The sequence below is a fragment of the Hypomesus nipponensis genome, chromosome 2 (genome assembly GCF_054491055.1).
Source record: "Hypomesus nipponensis isolate SF chromosome 2, ASM5449105v1, whole genome shotgun sequence".
Lineage (NCBI taxonomy): Eukaryota > Metazoa > Chordata > Actinopteri > Osmeriformes > Osmeridae > Hypomesus > Hypomesus nipponensis.
The window spans coordinates 10,877,382-10,901,173 of record NC_140362.1 but is presented as its reverse complement, the minus strand read 5'-3'; the positions used below and the strand labels follow the sequence as shown (position 1 = coordinate 10,901,173).

Here is a 23,792-nt window from a genome sequence, read left to right as displayed (position 1 = left end):
GTTCCTAGTGGTTCCAAATGGTTAACAGCACAAGCACTGATAAAAATGTAAATGCTGTCTAAGTTAGCTAAAGGACGGCGGGGGCTAACTGACAGAAGCTAAGAGGGAGTTGTTGAGTTTATAATGAACTTCAATACCCACAATGCATTAATCTATTTACATGCACTACGCCACTATCAGGCGACAAAGAGTAACTGACATCACTAGAACAAGTGGATGGTTGGCTATTTAAAAAGTTAATTAGAAACTAAGAAAATCTATAAATGTGATACACCAGTTTTTACTTTGTATAGCCAAGACGTATTGTATAAGGGTTAATAATTATTCTGTCATTTTGACTTATTCACACTGTTCATAAGTAGCTATGTTCATTTTTTAAATTTCGCGCTGTACTTACCGCCAGACGATAGGTTTAGCAAGCTGGCTAGTTAAAGTTTGCTAGCTAACGAGCTAGCTCTACTACACTAACAAATGTTCAGTCAGACTGCAACGTAGCAGTTTACCCTCCAAAAAGTCTACTCCTCAAATACAATGCAGGTGACAGATATAGGAACCAAAGAGGAGGGGAAAGTGTGGCATCGTAAACCAACACCAACTAGCAATGGGTGGGCTTGCTAAAATATGTATCCTAATGTGTGCTGTTGTCACCTTGCTAGGTAGATAGTTTACCTTTGTTTTCAATCAAATCACTTACTTCCAGCTGTTTTGCAGAGTGTGAGGATGGCGACTACATTAAAACGATATAAATAGAGAAAGACATTACACAGTTTCTTAAGATCAACAGGGATTTAAACTTAATACATCATCATTTTGACTTTTTCAGGGTTATTGTTACAGTGATTCGCAGTGCATCGGCTTATCAGTCAAAAACTGTGCGCTTTCTACATGTCGCCTTTGACACGACAGGGGAGTCATTCCTGGCTGGAGACCACCATGGGAACATATATGTGTTTGATATCACCAGAAACAGGTGATTTAACTTGGTTACTCATATAAAGAATGTACTGTCTCTCACTGAATTGGTTAACTGCAACGATGCTGGCCTCTTGTGTGTTCTCGTATTTTTCCACCAGGTTTAGACTTGTTCAGAGAACTGGGCAAGCATGCACAGCATTGGCCTTCAACCTGCGCAGGACAACAGAATACTTGGTTGCTCTTGCAGATTACTCCATCAAGTGCTTTGACAAAGGTAGGAATATTGCTGATACTTTACTGCCTAGTTATTGGCAGTGGCTGGTGTGTGATTTTTTCAAATGAAATTCTGATGATTCTCATTTCTGACATCAGTTTTTTTCTGACATTTATTCACTTCTGAAAATGGCTAGCGCTGATTGTGAAGGGTGTGGTGTCTTGTCCCTGCCAGACACCAAGCAGCTAGTGAGCTGGATGCGAGGCCACGAGGGGGCGGTGTCCCACCTGTCTGTCCACGGGTCTGGCCGCTACGCCATCACCACTTCGGCCGACGCTGCTCAACTCTGGGACCTAGACACCTTCCAGAGGAAGAGAAAGCTCAACGTCCGCCAGTCTGTGGCCATGCAGAGGGTGAGCTCCCTCACAGAAGGCTGTCATGAACACACAAGACAGTCCCTTGAGTGAGATTTGGGGTCTCGCTTGGTGGAATCGAACGGTTCAAATAGTAATGCTGATGCTTGGCCTTGTGTGTGTTTGTTTGTGTGTGTTCAGGTGTTTTTCCTTCCTCTGAGTAACACCATTCTGAGCTGCTTCAGTGATGACTCCATCTTTGCCTGGGAGAGCGACACTCTGTCTTGTAAATACCAGCTGCCTATCCCAGACCAGGGGCCCAGGCTCCACTACAAGGCCTTCTCTGTAACAAGGTGGGTCCGAGGTTCAGATACAGGAGCCAAGATTTAACTTGTTTTTCGAGTGTATGTCTGTGTGTAAAACAAATAAAAATTGTATATAAAAAATTCTAACTGGCTGTTTTAAAACAACCTCGGGTGTGTGTTTGCAGTGACGGTAAGACCCTGGCTGCAGGGGGGCGATCCAACCTCCTGCACCTGTGGTGTCTGGAGAGTAGGCAGCTCCTCAGGGTTGTCCAGATGCCCCCCAAGGTCCGCACTGTGAGACAGCTGGAGTTCCTCCATGACAGTTTGGATGGCGGCACCAGCCAGGTACTGGGCAGGATAAGGGGAACTTCTAGATTTTCTGATATGTGTGATAATGACGTTTGGAGAGATATCAGGGGATTATTCACAGTGTTGGGGGTAACGAGTTACAAAGTAACGGATTACAGTAACAATATTACTATCATAGTAATGCGTTACTTTACTTTGTAAAGTAACGCATTACACTCAAAATATTGGTAACTACACTACTTTACTAGATCTCAGGAACGCGCTTTCCTGCGTTACCCAAGCCATTTTTGCCGGTCCGAAAAGTTCTCTTTTAGTGGCACTTGCATGCTTGCCTGTGTGCTTGCTTGTCTGGGCATCGTATCCACAGAGACCGATTTGAGTGATTTGAGTGACGTAGTTGCTGGTGCGTTTAGGCACGTTTGACATGGGCTGACTTCATGCAGCGCCGCAGGCGGAAAAATGGCGGGAAAATGGATGAGACGGAGACAGGAGGGTTCAGCCAGTGGCGATATTGTCATTATTCTAACTTTGTTGCTTGAAAGGACAAAAATATTAAAGTAAAATGCACTTTATGTCCAGGCGAGAGGTGTCTTTCAACTGCCGTCAACTCAATGAGATTTTAAAGTGAGGCATATTTCTTTGGTCAGATAGTGTGGACAGGCTTAATATTCGTTCAAGTGAATGGCTGAGTTTTATATGCCATTTTGTTTTACACGTTTACAATTACAATACACTATGTGGAAAGGGTAAGAGATGCCCTTTATTGAAAATTGAAAAATAAAGTGATGAAAGGGCCATGATGTTGGTCCATGTATCTTTGCGGTAATTTTGGACATTTGCTTAAAAAATGTACTTAAAAAGTTACTTTTCAAATTGCAGTAACTAGTAAAGTAATCTAGTTAAAATTTTCAGAAGTAACTAGTTACTTTTTCTGAGTAACTACCCCAACACTGATTATTCATTTTCTTGTGTCTCTTCACACTAAAGTGCTGTTGATTTACACCAAAACAGCATCTGAGATCAATTTCCTTTTTGGAAAGTCAAAATTAAGATACAATATTATGCATATTGAAAATATGTCTGTAAACTGGGAAGGTTTTAGGGTTATGTTAAAGAAGAGATAATCAGAGGTGCGCATACTAGTTGGTGTTATCATTTTTCCTTTGCTTTCATTTAGCATGTTCTGAGTATATTATTAATTGAATAGTGATCCTACTATTATTACTATATAATTTATAATAGTTAACCTCCTTGCATTCAAGAATTCCATTGTTCTTTCTATACAGTTATGCAAGTTTATTTGACAGTAAACAAACTAACTATCCAGCGAACTCATTGTGCCTGTTTGGTTGTGTTGTGGTGTTGCTCAGACCCTGGGTGTGTTGAGCCAGGACGGCATCATGCGCTTCATCAACACCCAGACATGCAAGCTCCTGTTTGACATCGGCTCCCTCGAGAACGCCATCACCTCAGTGGCGCTCAGCCCCAGCGGGCGGAACGTGGTCGCTGTCATGGACGACGGCAGCCTTAACATCTACAGCGTTCAGGGACTCACCCAGGACCTCAACAAGGTAGCCATTCCCAGGTTCTAAAAAGCCCTCAGGACCTACAGAATGCTGGCTTTTGTGTAAAAAACCGTAAAATAACGACACAGTATCTTAATATATATCAGCCGTTATATGCCTTTATATACACACCTGCCTTCTGCCCCTCCCCAAGCCACCCCCACCCCTGGTGAAGGCTGTGATTGGAGGGGACAGTGAGGAACAGTCGGCTCTGTGGGTGAAAGTGAAGTCTGAGAAGGTCCAGAGACCGGCGAGGACATCGGGACGGAGGGTGCAGACCAAAGGGCTCAGACCTCCAGCTGTCTCCATGGCAGAAGACAAAGAGGTGCGGGATGTTGTTCCGCCACCACAGCGCAGCTTTCTGCATCTGGGAACCGCAGTACCCCACATATTAGACAGATGGCACTAGGATTCTATATTCACCTGGCGCATCCAATAGATTTGATTTAAGACATATCACAAAAACAATTAATAGGCCTAGTTTTAATATAATTAAATTTTCATTTCGAACCTTGGTGAACTGGTATGGTTTGTTTTTGTCTAGAACGACCTGCCCGACGGTTTGAACAAGAAAAGGCTGGTAGCTCTACTGAAGGCCTTTGGAGAGTATCCTGCCAAATACCGGTGAGTCACAGCCACAGAGACGTCATGTCACCGCCAACATGGACATGGGGAAGATTATCACGGTCGCTGACACATACAGTTCCAATATTCAATCACGGTACCCCCGTTATTGGATCTTGTGTAAATTTGAGACTCTCCCCCCCCCCCCCCCCCCAACAGAATGTTTGTGTGGCGCTCTCTGCTGCGTCTGCCGGAGAACCACGCAGCCTTCAGCAGCCTGACGGACAAGGGCCTCCACCCGGCCTACGCCAGCCTGCAGGAGCGCTACCCTATCAAGAGCCACAAGCTGCAGCGAGGACTCCAGAGGTCTGTGCTGGACGGTTGACACCAGGCTGGATCGGATGGAACCCAATTGCACTGTTGTGCATTTACATAGTGTCAGGCACGCGTTTGCCACCTCAAAACGGAGTGTCATCTTCTCCCTGATCTGAAAGTCATTTGAATATTCGATTAGTGAAATCGTTCAATGTGTGTTTCACACTCGGTCGTCGTCTGTCCTCTGTTTGCGCAGGGTCCTCTCTGCCCTGGCTCACTGGTCGGCCATCTTTGGTGAGACAGACTACCTTCCTCTGGTGGCCTTCCCTTTCGTCAAGCTCTTCCAGAATAATCCACTGGTTTGCTTCGAGGTGGTCGCCACCATTATAGGTACATATAGCACACACGTTTATATACTTCCGTTCATTTAAATGGAATGACTTGTGCATCCTACTGGAAAGCTGTTGTATTATTTGCTGGGCTGTGTTCCATTCCATTGCTCCTACCCCATCCTCACAGGTAGAAAAGGACTAGGCCTTTTTATGTACACCTACCCTGTCAGATTTGTTCAAAGCAGGCAAACCTCCTGGATTGAAACCCAGCCCAATGGCTATCACATAAAGAAAGTTTGTGTCCTGTCCTTTGTTGCAGTGAACTGGTGCCAACATTGGTTTGAGTACTTCCCAAACCCGCCCTTAAACGTGCTAAGCATGGCTGAAAACGTCCTGGCACACCACGACAAGGAGCTTCTGCAGCACTTCATAGACTGTGGGGTGACCTCACAAGTACTGAACTGAACATCTTTTTAGATTTGACAGTGTCATTCTGTATATATATTTTTAAGTCTTTTCTCCTGTCAATGATGAATGTGAACAACGCAAGTTATGCATGGAAAGCAGCTCATTGGATTTTATATGTGTTAATTGCGCAGTTATAATATTGAAAATAAAGTTGAAGCCAGCAGCATTACAGAGGACAATAGATAAAATTGTATATTTTTCCCATGTTCCGTCTACTTCCCCCTGCCCCCACCTCCCCCACCCCCCCCCCACCAGCTGTACATATGGCCCCTGCTGGAGACCCTGTTCTCCGAGGTGCTCACACGAGACGAGTGGCTGCGCCTGTTTGACAACGTGTTCTCCAACCACCCCTCTTTCCTGCTCATGGCCGCAGTGGCCTACGTCACCAGCTGCAGGGCACCCCTCCTCCTCTGCTCCCGCAAGGAGGACTTTGAGGTAGCCCCCCCCCCCCCTGCCGTATAGATTTTAAAGAGAAAGAAAAACATTAGGTCTGTCCCTCCTAACTCCTGTACTAACTATACCCCTCCCCCCCTCCAGTATTTCTTCCACCACCGTAACAACCTGGACCTGGTCTCCATGGTGAAGGAGGCGTACCGCCTAATGGACAGCACCCCGGCGGAGCTCCACCCCAGGGGCCTGCTGGCTGACGCAGAGCCCTTGACCCGGGGCCAGTACCCCGTTTTCAACAAGTACCCCTCCTGCGTGGTGGAGTACCAGTCCCAGGAGCGCCAGAGGATCCGGGAGCAGGAGCTGGACTACCTCAGGGAGAGGTGAGGACACTGGAGAAGCCATGAAGACGTCCGCCATTTTGTTTCGTTTCCAAAAACAAGTCGGGTGTGGCTGGTTAGCAATGAATATGTGTGAACCGGTCCAGTTTTTGCTCTCTGTTAGCCGACTGAAGTGCAATATAAGTAGCTTCTTGCTGCTGCATTGTTGTGTCGCTGTAGTTGACTATCTCCAGGTTTAAATAGTTGGAATGTGTGTGTGCGCAAATGCGTGCACATGTGTGTGTGTGCGTGTATGTGTTTGCGTGTGCTTGGGTGCATGTATGTGTGTGCATGGTGTGTGTGTGTGTGTGTGTGTGTGTGTGCAGGCAGGCGCTGCAGCAGCTGCGGGTGGAGACGGTGCGTCGGCGGGCGGAGGAGGAGGCATGGTACAGTCAGCAGGAGCTGCTGCAGCAGGCTGAGGAGCAGCGCAGGAGGATCCTGGAGGAGGAGGAGGCCAAGCTCACCCTGCAGAGGACCAAGTCAGCACACACATGCACACACACATGCACACACACACACAGACATGCACATACACACAAATGCAGACATACACAGCTATAGACATATTAGTGTTGCATGGTAAACAAGAAATTATACCATATCAAGATACAATTTATTAGCTGTGGTACTAAACTGGCTTTTAGAGATAAACAGGCTGTAGTACAGTGGTAAAAGGCTGTAGTACAGTGGTAAAAGCTGACTTGTATCTTTAAGACGAGCAGGACTGTGTGACATCACGCCCTCATGCTGCTGGCGTGGGAGAGAGCCGAGGGGCTGGAGAGACGTCAATTAGCACTGGCCACAGAGAGGTTCCAATGAAAATAACCGACTATTACATAGTCAAATTGCCCCCTTTTTCGTGAAATCATTAGTATCCAGTACCTTGATACTTTCAAGGGTAGCAGTATCCAAGTCCTAATGTTGGTATTGTGACAACCCCAGGACATATTTACACGTATATGAAACTGGATCTATGTTGATCTAAAATACTGTACAAAAACACACTCACATATGTAAAAACAGATGTACGACACACACAAATGATGTACATACACAAACTGCCAATATAGAAGCACAGATACAAGAAATACATACAGAGGGACAGATTAGTCCAATTCTGATACGTGTGTGTGTGTGTGTGCAGGATAGCAGCCATGAAGAGAGAGCTGAAGGTGAAAGAGCTGCAGCTGTTGGATGCTGCCAGGACGCGCTTCCTGAAACACACACATGACCAGAGAACCAGCCAGCTGCACAGACTAGACCACGACATCCAGAGAAAGGTCCGGAAAGCCCTCTCACATAACCTGCTGTTGACACTCCCTCACTCTGCCCCAGCAGCAATGCTCTTATTGAGTTCTAGTGTGAAGAGTAAATGTTTTCTGTGTGCGTAGGTGTTAGCGTGTGTTATAACTTTGTGTGTGTGTACATGTTTATTTGTGATGTTGTGTTTGTGTATGCATTGCATGCAGGTATTGTCTGCGGGGGTGTACTACAGAATATAACGTGTGTGTGTGTGTGTGTGCAGATGGACCTGCGGGACCAGGAAACTGCGGTGGCCGTGCAGGATCTGGAAGTGAGGCAGATGGAGCTGGAGGCTCAGAGGAAGCTGCTGGAACAGGTGGGCCAGCCTGGAGAACACTGCTCCTGCACAAGGAGCACTGCTCCAGCAGAGCTCCATCCATACAGCTTCTCCGATGCAGAACTAAGCACATTTAGATCACAGGGAGAGAGGGCCCAACACTTCTCCTGTAATCTCCTTCTTGGAGCGTACTTTCTACAAATAATACATTTGATACAATTACATTCAAAATACATTGTAGTGAATGGTTACATGTGTAGATTGACATGACAGGACTTTCAATACAAACACATTCTTAATGTGTTTTATTTAAAGACTAAAGCAGTTGTATCATGAAGGCCTGAACACTCATTATAGTCTATCGTTCAGTCAGCGTGTACTGTTTACTTTTCAGTCAAGTTGTGTTGTATGGAATGTAATGTGAAGTGAATGGAGTGTCCTTGTCCTCCAGCGCCTGGCCAGGGAGCAGGAGCGTGTGAGCGAGGAGGTGAGGGTGGAGGTGGACACTAGGACCAGGAGGGCTGAGCTGGAGGCGGCCGCCCAGCAGCGGCTCCTGAGCCTAGACGATGACCCAGAGCTGGGCCCGGCCACGAGAAGAGTGAGTCATGCTAACACACACTGACACGGCCGAAACAGACGTGACAGACCGCCTGCGTTCTCTCACCTCCTGGTGCACTGGGCTCCCAAAAACCTTTTATGCGCGTACACGCACCCATGCCACTACACACATTCTCACACAATTCCTTCTAATTTATCTTTTATTAAACCTTATTTAACCTTTTATTTTCATTCTAACCATTACAATCAATACTTCAAGCTGACGTGAATTAAATGTTTTGTGTAAATGATCTACAAACCATATAGATACAGCTGAAAAATGGGGGGGGGGGGGGGGGGGAGACAAACTCAGTATGAGCTCAACACGGCTCCTCTAATTATTCTTCACTCAGCCGTCTCCACTAACTCCCCCCATCCCTCAGGTGCTGGAGGAGTCCCTGGCCGAGGCGGGCCAGCTGGGGGTGGACTCTGCCTGGCAGGGCCAGGTGGCGCAGCGCCTGGAGTGGGCGGAGGAGGAGCAGGGGAGGCGGTACGAGCGGCTGGCCGGGCTGCACAGGGAGGCCCGCGTCCGGGAGGAACAGCTCCTCCACACCCTGAGGGACACGGAGGGCAGGAAGGTAGGAGAAGAGGAGGGAGAGGGGATGGGGAAGGAGAAAATACTGAGGGAAGAAAGAAATGTAAACATCTCTTGAGCAAATATAGATATAAACTCAGTGTGCATGCCTGGCGTGCGTGCCTCAGTGGGAGGAGGTGGTGTGTTTGCAGGGCCAGCTGCAGCAGGACAGACAAACGGGCTGCGTGGCCGAGACTCAGAGGACACAGCAGCTCAGCCAGGACAGACTGGAGACACAGCAGCACCTGGACAACCTCCGGAGCAGCCAGCAACACACACGAGGCGCGTATAGCGCACACACTGTCTGTGTCACACACAATGAACACACAATTCACATTCTCTGGTTGGAGGTATGGTGTATGGTAACTGACAGAGGTGTGTGTGTGTCAGACGGACAGAGGGAGAAGAGAGCGACGTCTCCCCGCTCTACCAGAGGGCTGCCTCCCAGACCAGAGACAGCTGCTGCAGCCTTCACCTCCGCCCTGGCCCCCGCCCAGATAGACGGCTCCCCCGTGTGTCTCAACAACCAGTCCGCCTCCGACGACTCCATCAGCTGTGAGTACGGATGCTTTGGCAAGACGCTTACAAACACACACAAGCAAACAAATGAACTCAAAGGCTCACAGGTGTAATCCTCTTTGCTGACTCATTCCTTATTTTCTCTGTGTGTGTGTGTGTGTGTGTGTCAAGTTTCTCTGGACCGAGGCAGAGAACAGCTGGACACCAGAGAGAGGGAGATGATGCAGGACATCCTGGAGCTGCGCCTCAAGTTGGCGGCCCGCGCCAAGAGGACGCTCTCGTCCGCCTCTCTGTCCCCCATCTCCTAAGGACCACACACACACACACCTTCTACACCACCCTCCCTCCTTCCCTGGCCGGAGCTGGGGACATTTCTATAGCTAGACTTGAAAGACAGACTGTACGTTTTTGTGTTTTTTAAAGGAGACTGGACTGGGAATGCATAGTCTCACTTTCAGCGTTGAGAGCAAGTCCCTCACAGCCCAGGTGTTCACTGTGGTGAAGTGAGAGGGGAAACCACAAATCAAAATTTCCAACCAGCTGTCAAAATACTAACACCCAAATCCCACAAAATGGCAGTACATTGGTTAAATCTCTCCTGTGTGCTTTTATTATGTATTTGTTTTTTTTTATATATATATTGGATAAAACTGAATCAATAACATTGAGTTATGGATGATGTGTGAATGACTTTCTCACGTTTCAATTTCAAATCCTTACCAGTACCTACGGTAGAGAGGGGAGATTTTGGAGATATCATGTATCTCCTGATGGGTTTACAGGCAGCAGAACCTGCTCTCAGATGCAGACCCGTTACACCACTACAGCTGGACAAGAACGTACGAGGGCTGAGTGATTAGTCTCAACATGCATGCTCCCTTCCTCTCCTCCTTCGAGAAATCACTGATCTGGCATGCCTAGATTGGTAACAGCTGTGCAGGGCGGCATTCATCTATCCGCTCATGAGGAAAGGGGAGATTCCATGTCGGAGATGGGGAAGGTTGGATGTTTAGTATTCATACAGGAGTTGGGAGGGAGGGAGTGGTGAGTGATGGCTGCACACTGACAGGTGACAGCCTATCAGGTGAACGGTTAGGTTTCACTGAGGGGATGTGACAGCCATGCTCACACCTGTCAATCACTGTCCGCTGCCTGGCCCCTCCTACACCCCTCCAGGTAGGGAGGTGTCAGAACAACTACCAAGCAATGCTCATCTCTCTTCAAAGCTCACATGTTCAAAACACGCTGTCGCCACCTGTCTGACACCCTTCTACACACATCAGCCAAACGCTCCGGGGCACAGAAGGGGTGGTGACGGTTGGAGATATGATGCGTGTGTGTGGCTGCTCCTCTCACAGGTGGAGAAAAGGCAACATTGCCACTCTGGATCCTGCAGAACAACGGTCTGTCTATGCTGTCGTACCGGAGGTCCAAGCCTTTGGGTAAGGTGAGAGGGCGTCTCCTGGATATCAGGAGCCCCACCTCCCCGGTGGCCCTGCTAGACCTCAGCCACAACGAGAACATCCGTTTGGCCACCGATGCCCTCCTCGACCAAGGCCGGCAGGCCTACCAGGAAGTGCTGGCCAGAGAAGGAGAGGTGGACTTCCTGTCTTCTGAGGAGAAGCGCTACATTTTGGAGAGCGCCAGGAACCAGAGCTGCGGAGTTTGTGAAGCAGAGGAGGAAGGAGGAGATGGCGTAGGGTCGACACGCTCCTCCGAGTTCTTGCAGTCTGATGACCAGAGCTGCTGCCCCCTTGTGTCTGAGAGGACCGTCCCCACACTGGAAGATAGCTGGCAGGCAAAATTTGACCACCACCTACAGGGCACACCCACCGTGGAGGTCTGCTTCCAGTCAGACAGAGCTACCAGCATGAAAGACTTAGTCAGGGAGTTCATCAGCAAATCCACCAAGGTAGGAGGAATCAGAAGTATGTTTGTGTCTGGGTGTGTCTTTGCATAATCTTTCCACAAAAAGAAAATGGTACTAATAAAATGTTTGCGTTTGTCAGGAGGTTGCAATAGTTATGGACACCTTCACTGATGTGGAGGTGTTCTGTGACATTCTGGAAGCGATGAAGCGCGGCGTGTCGGTCCATCTCCTCCTGGACCATCTCAACGTGGCCCTGTTTGAGAACATGTGTGGGGATCTCCACATACACTGCACTCATCTTACTGTGAGCTCCAGCAAACACACTTAATTGATGCAACATTGTGCACTGGACGTGGTTGAAAATCATTTTCATAGCATTCCCAAACAGGCAGTGCTTTCTAGCTGCCGCTAGTGCTGTAGCTCATGTGGATTCTCAGAAAGTCTCTGTTCTTGCTGCAGAATATGTCTGTTCGCAGTGTGGGAGGGGAGACCTACTGTTCAAAGTCTGGCAGGAAAGTGACTGGTCAGATCAAAGAGAAGTTCATCATCTTAGACAGCATCGAGGTGCTGGCTGGATCATACAGGTATGTCTGCTGCCACATACCTTAGAAAAGGAATGACTGGCCCCCAGTGATATTAACAATGATAGGTATTTGATTTATGTAATGGAATAATCTGACAAGTATTTAACTTTGTTGCTGATTTCATGTTTGGAAAATCAACCGAAATGGTAGCATCTTTTTGGCTTTTGTAAAAATGATGTTCAGTTACAATGCTAACAATGCTCGTTTACCGGTTTACCTTGTTTGTCTGCCTTTTAAAACTGGGATCCTCTTTTTCCTGGTACCCCCTCCTGCAGTTTCACCTGGCTTTCCTGGCAGGTCCACAGGAACCTGGCTGCCTTCTTCAAGGGCAGTGCAGTCCAACCCTTCCACCAGGAGTTTACACGACTCTACGCTTGTTCCCAACCTATACCAGGTCTCTATGTTACCGGCCAGTCAAAACTTCCTCCATCTGTCCTACATCTCCAAGAGAAACAACCGATGTCTACATTCACTCAAACTGACCTTACCCAGTTGGAACAAGCAGCTCCCCCACCCCAGCCCAGCCCCCACCTCCACCAGCCAGACGTCCAGCCAGCTTCCCTGGGCCTGGGGAACCAGCAGGTGTACATGGCCCCCCAAGGGCTCCAATGGATGCCCCAGAGGCACACCAACATCAACAGGCCCATGGCGCACCAGAGAGTTTTCTCTTGTGATCTCAGTGCTGGATACTTACCCTGGCATTTCCCAAACAGCAATGCCAGACCTCTAGGAGGGACAGTGGGCTTGATATATAGGCACCATCTTCTCATGACCAATCTGTGGTTCACACATAAGTCATCTGAATAACTCAGAAGTGACTGGGCAGAATTTCACTTAGATTCAAATATTTGAATATCGTAGAAAAATCTGCCTTTTGTCAACTTGTGTTTTCTGTAGAGATTGTCTGAAGCCTTTCCGAAATGACCATCAGTTCCTTTGACATTTTATACAAAACTTTAATGGTTAATGTATGTAGGAGATTGATTGCAAGAGATTGGACATGATTCACATTTATGCTTTTCCTGTTTGTACTGTTATTTGTTCACCAGGTCATTGTGATGTTGAAAAAAGACAAGACTGTTATACAGCACTGCATAGCACAAAGGAAAAAAATACAAAAGAGTAGAACTGTAACCAGTGGAAAGACCCCTTAACCGGAACTGCAGAACTGTACAGTCAGCACTGCATGGGGAATTACAATTAGGACAACTGGTTCAACCATTTGGCAGGTAATGACTTGAGAAAACCAGTTTGATACATTTTGACCAACGTCAGAAGCAGCAAAAACAATTAGATAATGTGCATGAATTTACCTGAGCATTGACAATTTGTTCAAAATAATGAGAAATTGCTTTTATGATGTGCACAAGTGACAGGATGACGTGGAGGTTCACTGCTTCAACTCAATGTCTGAGTTTGACAATCAACATCCTTAATCATGGAGTGCTGAGATTTATTTAAAACTGCATAACACTTACGCACCACTGCACTTCCTATTAAAGGGTTGGCTGGGCACCTCTACTCCCTTGTAAACTCACTCACTGGTATACTTTTATGTACAAAGCCATTCTGTTTTTAATACTTTTTGAACCATACACACGTCGCCTGCAGCAAGTTATCCTGTCAACTGTTCCATTTCAGAATTCGACTTGGTAAAAGGGCTTCTATGTACTGTTATATTAGCCTAGAACTTCTTCCAAATTCGTTTTAAACTGGAAGTTTTCCAGATTAGTGTTTTTAAATAATTAATGAAGGATTTTGAAGTTATTCTCTGACCTGTAAATGTTTTAATATTTGTTTCATAATTTGCTAAGGATTTTATAGTCCAGGGATTATGTTATTATTTGACTAGATTCCTTGTTCTTTTTCATGTTTTAATGGTGTAATGACTTTGCTGTGTATTTTGTCGAGGACGCTCTTGAAAGAGATAGTGTATCTCAATGAGCCCTTCCTGGTTGAATAAATAAAATAAATCATGAAAAAGGTATTAATCAACGGCTATAGACTTTTACGTATTTTCAGAAATACTGTATTGGTGAAAGACCAAAACATGTCATACGTCACATACAAAGTCAAGTCCACATAATGGCAGTGATATTATGTACCCAGACGCTCCCATGTTACCCCGCTCCTAATCTCCCTCCACTGGCTTCCCATCACAGCCCGTATCAGATTCAAGACTCTGGTACTGCGGTAAACGGGACTGCACCCGACTACATCAAGTCTGTCCTCCAGCCTTACACCCCACTCGCCACCTACGGTCTTCTTTTGACAACCGTCTGGTGATCCCAACCGCTCAAGAGCGCCCGGTTCCAACACAAGCTCTTCTCCTGTCTGGCCCCCCAATGGTGGAATCAGCTCCCCACCTCCATCAGGGACACTGACTGTCTCCCCACCTTCAACAAAAAGCTCAAGACGCATTTGTTCCGTGAGTACAACGGCACTTAGGAATGCTTGGCTGGACCTGATGTTAGTTTCCTCGAGGTTCACAATTACTCTTATTGAGAGACTTGTTGCTCTTGTTGGTTAGTTGTAACGAATTAAAACTTTTGCACTTGCTGTGAAATATTTTACCTTTGATTGTTCTTCTACAGGTACACTGGCACTTTTTGGGTTTCATGTTGTTTAATGTACTTGCACTTTTTGAGTTTCATGTTGTTCAATTGTAACTTGTTTAACTGCATGCTCTTATGGTTCTTACTTTTGGCACTTATTAGTTTTTTTCACAATGTATGCTTCATGTTTTGGCCGCTTGCAATGTTTGGGGCTACCTCGTTGTTATGATCAGTGACTTATGTTCTTTTGTAAAGCTCTCTCTTGGAAGTCGCTTTGGATGAGTGTCTGTTAAATGCATAAATGTAAAGTGATGTTCACTTCATTTTAAAATGCTTCACAGAACGTCTACATTGTAGACTAGACAAAAGTGAAATTGTGTGACACAATATGTTATGTGCAATCACATTTAAAGATGACTCAGGGCTTTCTCTTTATTCATGTCTGTTTCAAGTTGGTGACATTTCCGGATCACACTGCAACGTCCAGACATGGTAGGCTTCAGGAAGCTGCGGCCTGCATCTGAGTGACCCTGCCAGTAATTCTAGATAATATAGTGTTGCAAAAATGCCAACCAAATGTTCTTAAAAGGGCCACAATGCAGAACAGGGTACAAATGTCATTTGTTCTGTTGGTTACACTTGCAAACCAATGATCTTTACCTCCCAGGTATGAGTTTTTATTTTACAATACTGGTTTAGCAGTTGACCTTCCATCTGGCATATTAAAGTCCCATTGTGTTGGCTTGAAAGGTATGCAATACTATATATTTTTCGAAACAAAAATGTCAAGGTTCTGATACACTTTCAGTATTTTCTGTGGTCAGTTTTCCTCTATCTGGACCCAGCAGTCCAGTCTGCAGCAGCCTGTTCCACCACCTGTCCTCAAAGTTCTTCAAACTAATGTTGTCCAGACTTTCCCCATCCTGGTTTTCCTCTCGCATCTTCTCTGGGACCAGATCCTCTCCCATCACCTGCAGGCAAAGCATGGAGGCCATTTAGGGCCCGAACTCCCCTAGCACAGTGGTAAAGCACACACAAGAACACAATACGGAGGGGAAAATGCCGCTCAGTTTCCTCTAAATGTCTTACCTCAGTGACGAGCTGTAGAGTCCTCTCTGTTGGATGCAGGTGCTGCAGTGCCTCTTCTGTCTTCTGGAGGGCTTTCTCACTGCTCTGCAGCACGAAGGATGACTGCTGGTTCCTCAAGATCCTCAGGAGCAGCCTAAACATGCACACACACACACTTTGAGCAAGGGAAGCTGCCTTGTCTTAGTCCTTGTCGAAGACAATGTCTGCCAACATGTGGGAGGTAGGAGATGTGGTTCACATTTATCAGAGTATGCATTTACCCTGCTCTAAGCAAACACATGCAGGCCTTCAGCCAGACACTGTCTCTGTCCTCCCTTTCTGGTGCTGTAGGGTACAACTGAATCACTTGCTGCTGCCCTATCATGTTCAGTGTATTTTCCTGTGGCAGAGAGCTCAAGCCTGGGGCCTGAGAACTCAGTGACTCCAACTGGCTGATGTAGCTGTTCGCGAGAGCAGTCCAGTGCCACTGATTGTAGGGGTGGAGACAGCAGAGCTGCTGAAGAGCAATTATCTTGTTTCCAAGGTCTCCGCAATACTGGTAGATGTTCACCTTCAGAAGTAGGATGCATGTCAGGTGACACGTGTTTGTGGCTTCTTTACTCTGCAAGGGGTAACACAGGTCAACTTGAGATTATTTAATAAAGAACAATGAGTTACACAACTGGAAAATTGTTCTTACCAGTTGCTCTACAGTCTCTACTGCCTGTTCCATCTGTCCAATGTGAGACAGACATCGCGCCATGGCCTCCAACACATCGCGTTTGATGGTTAGATTACCCTCTGGTACCAATGCAAGGCAGCTGGTGTAGTCGTTTAACGCTTTCTAAAAAACAAACAGAAAAGGAATGATAGTAAAATCAGTATGGCAACAAAGCCAATGATGCAAAATCACTTTACAATAGAGATTTTTTATATATATATATATATTTTTTTTTTACATTTTAGGCCCTTTGTCGATCTGTTGTATGTAGCATGTTTCCATGTATGTGTGTACCACTGAGACTGAGAGGCACTGAATTTCGTTGTGCAGTTCTCAGCAATGACAATTAAAGGTATTGATTGACTGATTGAATTATCCATTAGCTACTGTACCTGGTAGTTTCCTTTCCTAAACTCCAAATCAGCTCGAAATTTGAACACTTTTTGCCTGTCCAACAAGTCATCTGTATCAGTAGCATCTGTCTGACAAAACCACTGGGGGGAAAAAAAACAAAAGTGATCGTTAAACGTTATATAAATATTTTGCTCGACTTCCAGCAGTCAATCATTAGATTTGTTCGACTTCATGCAGCACCGGCGGCGTGAAGCGGAGAATGCAATTGGCTACTCCAAGTTAGCCGGGCTGCAGGCGGTTGCAGGCGACGCCGGCGCTGCATGAAGTTGAACTCACCTAATGACTCAGTGTTTTGATAAAGCTAGTTAAGGTAAAAGTATTAGCAGTCAGTAAGATAGCTGGCCCTGGTGTTTCTAGATTCATACCTCTGCCGCACAGAACTTTGCCTTGTAGGAAGAAAGAGGAACAGTGGCTTTGTCTCTTGCTTCTTCGAACATTGAATCGTCAAAGGTACTCCCAAATACATCCATTTTGCAATGTGTATGAAAAACTATATTATATCCCAGCCAGCTGCCCTAAACTGATGTCAGAGAATGTCTAATATAGACAAACACTTAAACAGGCTCTGCTAATGTGTTGATTTGAGATGTGTACCATTTCTGCATTACGATAGCACACAAAGGGGTTGTAAACGTTAGTTCCGGATAAACCTACGTTCCGGTCTTAGACGAGAGGTTTCAGAATGTTTACAAATGACGACCAATGCATGAATGTATTTTAATCGAAATGTACTTTATTTTGTCCTCAAACAAGTATAAAATATAAATTTTGTCTAACCAAAGATTCAGACTTAAAAATGCATTGTACAAAGTCTATCTCTCATGGGATAAAGCTGATTCCAATAGTGTTTTTCAAAGCTCCACAGTAACATATCTCCGTGGTTTATATTTCAAAGTTTGCAACCATCTTTCACGCTTTCCTCAAATCTTGACACAATTAAGAAACTTAACATTGTGACAAAATATTTTCTGAAACAAAGTCTTTACTATAAATAAATAAAGCTGCGAAAAGAAATGCATTATCCAATCTGTAGTTAGAGTTCCAATTAAATAGAGAGGGAAAAGTAACTGTGCAGTCTGTAATGTTTGAAGTTCTGGTCAGACACATTCTTAAAAGTAATTTTTGTATTCAACTTCGGCTCACTACTACAGAATTCCTTGTAAATACAGAAAAATTGCAAAAATTGCAAAGAGGACAGTACTTCTACCTACTTGTATAAGACAATTGTAACTTCTATAGACACATTTGATCTACTGTACAGGAGTAACTTGTATACATAGTGTTGCTGACAGGTGTGTAACACAAAGCCACAGGGAACACTGCAAAAGGACTACGCTCTAAAACTTTATCCATTTCAAAAACCTGTACATTTAAATCAATGTCGTACACTTAAGACAGGATTCATCATGATCATAAATAGAAACATACAAAATGGGGGCTACTTAATACAAATACAACAAATATTATATTTACAAAATCAGCTCTCCTGTTTTGATTATTGCATGCACTATAGAATTAAGGACATGGAGTCTCAAAATTCAACTTCATGGGGCATCTACAGACCCATAAAAATTCTCTAAAATGCAACCTTATATCTCCCTTGCTTAAACAGAACCCTAACTGTACATTGATATTAGGAAACTGTTGTGTAAAGAAGGATGAGGGATAACCTATTCTAACATAAAAGGTGGGTAAGAAGGATGCATTTTCAGAGAATTCAGACAGGGCCATAGACATCTCTATTGATATATATACTTCAGTACAAGTAAGCGTCCATGCAAACTTTTGAACAAATGCACACAAGCACCTTATATGCTCGACGCTCATGCAAAACATCAACCTTTTTGAGCAGAAGGCATTCTTTCCTCCCAGTGCTTATCTGTTAAATTCCCCCTAAAAAATTAATGAGCCATGTGTAGTACTGTCAGGCACAGAGGTGTGTCTCTTCGAAAGGTGCTGAAACCATCCCTCAGTTGGATGTCAGGGTCAGAGTGGCGGTAAGACCACAGTATTTGGTGAATCATCTCAGACAAGAATCTGTTCCACAGTTTACTTGAGCTCATTTTAATGAGCCAGGCTTAATTTAGCTTTAGATCTCAGGCCAAAGGTTGATATCCAGTCTTTACCTCATTAATATATTCAACCATTTAGCAGGCAGCAATCCAACAGGCTTTTAGGACATTTACGACATCTTACAGAAGTGGAAAAAGCTGACTAAAGAAAATCACACAAAGTAAACTGGTATTTAGATTGCAATAAGTGTCAAAGAGAGCCCTCTGCACATGGACAAAATAAAAGCAATGTTAGTACGCAAACATGCATTTGGACATAAATTAGAAAACATTTGAAGCTTACTCTTCTGAACTTGCATAAAGCTTATTTTGTAACAAATGCTAAATGAATGCAAAATTCATGCAAACTTTCAAGGCAGCAAAGCTTTATAAATGTGGACACTGGTACAATGTTAATAGTTAAATGTTGTTAAAAGCAGCTAAGCTAGTTAATAATGATCTATTGTGCTGAATGAATATCCAATCTGGACTTGTATTTGAAACATCAACAGGGGCAGTCAGTGTGGTTCATCCTCTTGAATTTACAATCAGAGGACTAAAAAAGGCAAAATACTGGTTAGTTCAGAGAAAACAGATCTGGTCTCTCACAGCCATTTAATGGTGTAAGAGATCTAAGGTGCCCAATCAAGATTTGATTCCACCACACGTTTATCAAGTGATGAGTCAAAAGTGCACGTCTGTCTGTACTACAAATGTCAATTTACCCAAAGAGGCCATGCTACGCTGGACCTCCGGCTATCAGCTCATCTGTAGCACAGATACCAACACATTCAATTTACTTTGGCACAGCCGTTCCTTGCATTCCATAACTTCCAACGGAACATCCTCATCATGTTCCAAATGATTCACTGGAAGGTTTTAACTGTCTTTCACTGACATAGAGAAGTTATATATAACTTCTATGCATATACATACATACATAAGTGTGATTAAATCAAGGTTTTTCGATTATTCATTAGCCATAACGAAATAGTTTCTTTCCAATATTAAAACATCTGATCTTGTCATGTCCACTCTGTGTAACAACTGGTAGTATTAGCAAGAGAAACAAATACATCTACACAACAGTAAGTGTAAAAGGTGCTTGTTTTGTGTGTTTACACCAGGGACCTATTCAGTTGGTGCCCCTTAAAAGACACAGATTATTGTCAGTCTGTTGGTTTCTTTGTGTTGTGCTGTTGGACTTCTGGGATCATCTGACCATCACTGGTCCTCTGGGCCCGACATTGACCTCCTGACCCCCCGAGAAGGCTCCCAGGCCTCGCTATCATCAGTGTCATCTTCATCATCCTCTTCATCATCCTCCTCTTCCACCACTGTGCTGCTTTGCTCTTCGGGTGCTAGCTCTGCCCCCTCCCTCCCCTCTCGGTCCTCCCCTCCCTCCTGCTCATCGTTCTCAGCAGCTCCCTCAAACGGGTCCGTCCCCATGTCCTCCCGTCGCTGGACCTCGGCGAACCACTCTCTCACCTGCTCATATCCCATGTTGGACTTGGCCACCAGCTCGTCCAGGTCCTGCTCGTTCAGGTACTTGTGCTTGAGATAGTACTCCTTCAGGATGTCCCTGCCCGTCTTAAACTTGACAGGTGGGGACTTCTCAATGCCAGCGGACCTTTTGGCCCTCCTGCTCCGGGAACGTCCCCAGCCGCGGTTCCGGACCCGCCGCTTCCTGTTCTTATTGCCGTTGATGCCCTCCACGTTGCCGCTTTGGTAAAAGAAGAACCACTTGAGGTTCCCGTTCTTCCATGCGTAGCGCGAGTCTCCGAACCAGTTGACAATGTAGGACCTGGGCAGGCCACTCTCCTTGGCAAGCCTGTCGTAGTCCTCGGCTGAGGGCCACTGGGTTCGGACAAAGGTGCTCTTCAGGACGTGGAGCTGCTCGGGGCTCTTTTTCACCACCTTGTCCCTGCTGGCTCGCCTGCCACCCGGTGGGGTCTGACAGCCCTTCCTCGAGGATGAGGGAGAGGTGCCTGCTGCCTCTTGATCCATCTGCTCGCCACCTGGTTCAGGGGACTTAGCGGCAGCAGCTGCCGAGGGAGCTAGGGTCTTCCTCTTCTCCGTGAACCAGGCATCGATCTCTCGCCGTGTCAGCTTGGTCTCCGTCCTCAGTCGGCTCAGCTCCTCGTCGGAGGGCATGTCGCACTTCTGGTAGCTTTCATCCAGGACCACCAGCTGCTCTGGAGTCTTCTCCTTGAACTTCTGCAAGGTGAAGTCTGGGAAGGGGTTCCAGGTTTTGGGTCGTGTCTCCTTGACCGGTGGCGGAATTGCGGGGGGAGGGGACTGAGGAGTCTCATCACTGGAATCGATGACGATGGTGGCGTTGCCACCTCCACCACCTCGGTTGCCGTCGTGGAACACAATGACGTGGCTGTTCTTGGAGTTGCGCTGGTTGTAGCGTGTGTCGCTGAACCACTTCTTAATCTCCCCCTTCGTCAGGTTGGTCAGCTTCATCAGACGGGCAATCTCAGCGTCACTGGCAAAGTGGTTGCGCAGGTAGCTGGCCTTCAGCTCCGCCAACTGCTCCTTCGACTTCTTGGGTCGCATCCCGAAATGGTCGGCGCTGAGGGCGGAGTTCTCCTGGGGGGTCAGAGAAGGGGGCTGGATTGTGGTAGCCCTCTTCAACTCACTACCTGCTGGGCTAGTTTGGCTTGAGCAGGCCTTAGGGGTATGGCTCTGGTTGGGGACCCCAGCCACTGTCAAGGTGATGGGGGCGGTGACAGGCAAGCTACTGGTGGTGCCCACCTGGGTGAACACCAGGCCGGGCTGGCCCACGATCTGGCAGGTCTGGAGGATGGACTGAAGGCCGTTGGCTGCTGCAGAGAGATGGTGCGCTGGGATGACTGTAATGGTCTGGGGTACTGTATGCACCGTGCCATTAAACTGCTTCCTCCTGGCATCCTCCACTTCCTCTGGGGTCCAGCTCACTCCATGTTTCAGCCGCTGGGCCGAGAACCAGATCTTGATCTGCTCTTCACTGAACTTAGTCTGGGAGGCCAGACCAAGGATCTCTGCCATCGAGGGGTAAGGGAACCTCTTGTAAGTGTTGACCAGTAGAGTGTTGGTGTCCATGGCTGCGTTGTAGGAGGGGATGCTGCTCAGGGGGATGAGGAGTTGGGCCTGGGCAGCGCTCTGCTGCGCCTGCAGGGCTGACAGCACCTGGGCAAGGCCCGCTGGCAGCATCGAGGCTGAGTTCAGCACGGATTTCTGCTTGTGGTCAGCGCTGGTGGGGAAGTTAAACAAAAGGCCAGGTTTTAGCGCCTCGGCATGTAGCAGCGGACTCATCAGCTCTGCCGGCGTGAGGGAGCCCAGAGGCGCTTCAATCGGTTCCTGCTCTCCCTCACTCTCCCCTACGCCATCACTCTCCTCTGCCGCTTTCAGAGACAGCGCAATCCTCTTGGATTCGGATTTGCTCTTCATCTTCATGATGGGAGTCTTGCTGAGGGAAATTGCAGCTACGGTTGGGTCTTCGCTACCATCAGCATCCGGCTCAACAAACCCCCCATCCATAATGAGGTCACTGATGGACTCCTCTGAATGGTTGCTACGTCTGACTGCTCCAAAAATGACACTGTCCTCCCCCTCAGGTAGACTGGTGTCATGCTCTGAAAATACACATGGAATGAAAAGAGGCTTTGAGTTCAATCAGACAACAAGAGATACTAGTTATCAGAATATGGGCTAGGTGTTATGTATATTTGATGTTGTCCACTAAGAGCATATTGATAGTCTAACTCCTCACCTGCGTCTGGTTCAACTGGACCAAGGGCTTCAGCAGTTTTCTCAGAGGAGCCATCCGTACCTCCAACACTCTCCTCGCTCACCTCCATGTCTGGGTCCTCTTGCTCCTCCACATCAGATGGCAGCAACATGCAGGGTGTGGTTGATTTCCTCCTGCTGGACATTGCTCACACTCCTTGGGAAACTGAGAGAAGAAGAATCTACTTAGCCTCCAACTTGGGTCTTTGCGCAGCAGATGGTTGGATTCACATCCTCATGGTCCTGCTGAAACACATGAGAGCAAGATCAGTTCCATTTGTATTACTTCTGAAATACAACTGTGGAATGTCATCCTTTTGATATCTGTTTAAAGCATTGTTTTTACATAGACAATGACAGTGATATAAAATAATTTATTGCACTGTGTACTGAACTTGTAAATGTAAACTTGTCAGTTGTCTACAGTTTAGTTTAAAAAAACTCATCACATTGTCTTATGATAATGGTAATGTCAACCATTATACTGTAAAACGATAAAGCAATAGCAATGCTTACTCTACAATACATAACTACTAGCTAGCTATAGTTAGCTTATCCAAAATGCTAGCAGTACTGTTTCATCGCACCATAGGTGCACTGTCTGCCACTCTATGCAGTCAGGTAACGTTAACGTGGGTCTGATAGCAAGCTAGCTCAACAGCTAGCTAACTTATTAAAACAAGCATAGCTTACAGCAACAATGGGGGCGAACGTCTTAAATGTGTTCTGGTCTGCGGTTAGCGAGCCCTCGGCATGACGTTTAGCCCGCGCCTGGCCGGACTGCAGTACTCGCAGGCTAGTGGGTCTTCCGAGACAGTGCGTGGAGGGGAGTCAGCCGAATCCAGTCTAACGCTGTCTGCAGATGCTCGAATTTGACATTCTCCCTAGCTCAACAGTTACTTTCTAACTGCTACGGCTTAACAAACTTGTTGAAACACCAACAAGCTCCAAAGGTGAACTAAGTCTGTCACATGTAGTCATGCAATGTATCAACAAACCTACATTTCATTTCTTTTTAATGGCAGTTTTAATGATGAAACGGCGTCATCATTCAATGTGATACGTCTTGACGTCATTCCACAGCGACTCTGCAGTGGACAAAATCAAAGTCTTATGTGTAAAATCATGTTTCATGTTCTTGTAACACGCAACCTTGACATAAGACTCGATTGAGTTCGTGGTATAATTTGACAGTGCAAAGTAGCAGACCTCACATGACCTGACAACATGCGCCTTTTAATTTAAAAATATGTCCACGCCACTTTTCCTTTTCAGGAGTGAAGAGACAATACAAAAATTAGTACTGGCCCACTTCAACTTTATTTCACTAGGCTTAGCCGCCTCCATTTTGATCCCTTTAGTGAAAAATAAATTAACTC

General features: G+C 46.2%; 4 protein-coding genes across 7 annotated transcripts; 2 read left to right on the top strand and 2 right to left on the bottom strand.

The window, feature by feature from the left end:
• Nucleotides 1-184: 184 nt before the first annotated feature.
• Nucleotides 185-10,040, top strand: tbc1d31 (TBC1 domain family, member 31). 2 transcript variants are annotated; one of them, XM_084705477.1, is made up of 22 exons: nucleotides 185-605; nucleotides 907-970; nucleotides 1,074-1,189; nucleotides 1,364-1,542; nucleotides 1,684-1,835; nucleotides 1,973-2,132; nucleotides 3,467-3,667; nucleotides 3,816-3,986; nucleotides 4,206-4,285; nucleotides 4,445-4,591; nucleotides 4,797-4,930; nucleotides 5,192-5,325; nucleotides 5,596-5,775; nucleotides 5,878-6,110; nucleotides 6,434-6,586; nucleotides 7,252-7,387; nucleotides 7,633-7,725; nucleotides 8,138-8,284; nucleotides 8,667-8,861; nucleotides 8,986-9,139; nucleotides 9,248-9,412; nucleotides 9,548-10,040. In XM_084705477.1, the coding sequence occupies exons 1-22, from the start codon at nucleotides 602-604 to the stop codon at nucleotides 9,682-9,684; spliced, it is 3,135 nt and encodes a 1,044-aa protein (XP_084561603.1). In that variant the 5' UTR covers nucleotides 185-601; the 3' UTR covers nucleotides 9,685-10,040. The 2 variants fall into 2 exon arrangements, with proteins under 2 accessions (XP_084561603.1, XP_084561595.1); XM_084705469.1 differs by having other exon boundaries at nucleotides 824-970.
• A 142-nt stretch (nucleotides 10,041-10,182) lies between these two features.
• On the top strand, nucleotides 10,183-13,808 carry sack1a (scaffolding CK1 anchoring protein A). Its single transcript, XM_084705517.1, has 4 exons — nucleotides 10,183-11,288; nucleotides 11,386-11,550; nucleotides 11,706-11,830; nucleotides 12,106-13,808. The coding sequence occupies exons 1-4, from the start codon at nucleotides 10,788-10,790 to the stop codon at nucleotides 12,635-12,637; spliced, it is 1,323 nt and encodes a 440-aa protein (XP_084561643.1). The 5' UTR covers nucleotides 10,183-10,787; the 3' UTR covers nucleotides 12,638-13,808.
• A 983-nt stretch (nucleotides 13,809-14,791) lies between these two features.
• c2h8orf76 (chromosome 2 C8orf76 homolog) lies at nucleotides 14,792-17,193 on the bottom strand. The gene is made up of 6 exons (XM_084669521.1): nucleotides 16,954-17,193; nucleotides 16,567-16,668; nucleotides 16,154-16,297; nucleotides 15,735-16,075; nucleotides 15,475-15,607; nucleotides 14,792-15,356 (listed from the first exon to the last, which is right to left on the bottom strand). Exons 1-6 carry the CDS (start codon nucleotides 17,056-17,058, stop codon nucleotides 15,171-15,173), a joined length of 1,011 nt encoding a protein of 336 aa, XP_084525647.1. The 5' UTR covers nucleotides 17,059-17,193; the 3' UTR covers nucleotides 14,792-15,170.
• A 121-nt stretch (nucleotides 17,194-17,314) lies between these two features.
• On the bottom strand, nucleotides 17,315-23,451 carry zhx1 (zinc fingers and homeoboxes 1). Of its 3 annotated transcripts, none has more exons than XM_084705438.1 (3): nucleotides 23,107-23,451; nucleotides 22,397-22,659; nucleotides 17,315-22,259 (listed from the first exon to the last, which is right to left on the bottom strand). In XM_084705438.1, exons 2-3 carry the CDS (start codon nucleotides 22,557-22,559, stop codon nucleotides 19,864-19,866), a joined length of 2,559 nt encoding a protein of 852 aa, XP_084561564.1. In that variant the 5' UTR covers nucleotides 22,560-22,659; nucleotides 23,107-23,451; the 3' UTR covers nucleotides 17,315-19,863. The 3 variants fall into 3 exon arrangements, with proteins under 3 accessions (XP_084561564.1, XP_084561556.1, XP_084561572.1); XM_084705430.1 differs by having other exon boundaries at nucleotides 22,397-22,656; XM_084705446.1 differs by having other exon boundaries at nucleotides 22,397-22,579.
• Between the last annotated feature and the right edge of the window lie 341 nt (nucleotides 23,452-23,792).

Excerpts from the sequence above, each read along its gene's own strand:
- tbc1d31 (XM_084705469.1), top strand. The coding sequence starts at position 532 with ATGCAGGTGACAGATATAGGAACCAAAGAGGAGGGGAAAGTGTGGCAT. Across the intron at positions 2,133-3,466 it reads TGGATGGCGGCACCAGCCAG|ACCCTGGGTGTGTTGAGCCA; the intron begins GTACTGGGCAGG and ends GGTGTTGCTCAG. Across the intron at positions 9,413-9,547 it reads CTCCGACGACTCCATCAGCT|TTTCTCTGGACCGAGGCAGA; the intron begins GTGAGTACGGAT and ends GTGTGTGTCAAG.
- sack1a (XM_084705517.1), top strand. The coding sequence starts at position 10,788 with ATGCTGTCGTACCGGAGGTCCAAGCCTTTGGGTAAGGTGAGAGGGCGT. Across the intron at positions 11,289-11,385 it reads TCATCAGCAAATCCACCAAG|GAGGTTGCAATAGTTATGGA; the intron begins GTAGGAGGAATC and ends TGCGTTTGTCAG. Across the intron at positions 11,551-11,705 it reads TACACTGCACTCATCTTACT|AATATGTCTGTTCGCAGTGT; the intron begins GTGAGCTCCAGC and ends TTCTTGCTGCAG.
- c2h8orf76 (XM_084669521.1), bottom strand. The coding sequence starts at position 17,058 with ATGGATGTATTTGGGAGTACCTTTGACGATTCAATGTTCGAAGAAGCA. Across the intron at positions 15,608-15,734 it reads ATGTGTTTGCTTAGAGCAGG|GCTGCTCCTGAGGATCTTGA; the intron begins GTAAATGCATAC and ends GTGCATGTTTAG. Across the intron at positions 15,357-15,474 it reads CTCTACAGCTCGTCACTGAG|GTGATGGGAGAGGATCTGGT; the intron begins GTAAGACATTTA and ends CTTTGCCTGCAG.
- zhx1 (XM_084705438.1), bottom strand. The coding sequence starts at position 22,559 with ATGTCCAGCAGGAGGAAATCAACCACACCCTGCATGTTGCTGCCATCT. Across the intron at positions 22,260-22,396 it reads TCCAGTTGAACCAGACGCAG|AGCATGACACCAGTCTACCT; the intron begins GTGAGGAGTTAG and ends GTGTATTTTCAG.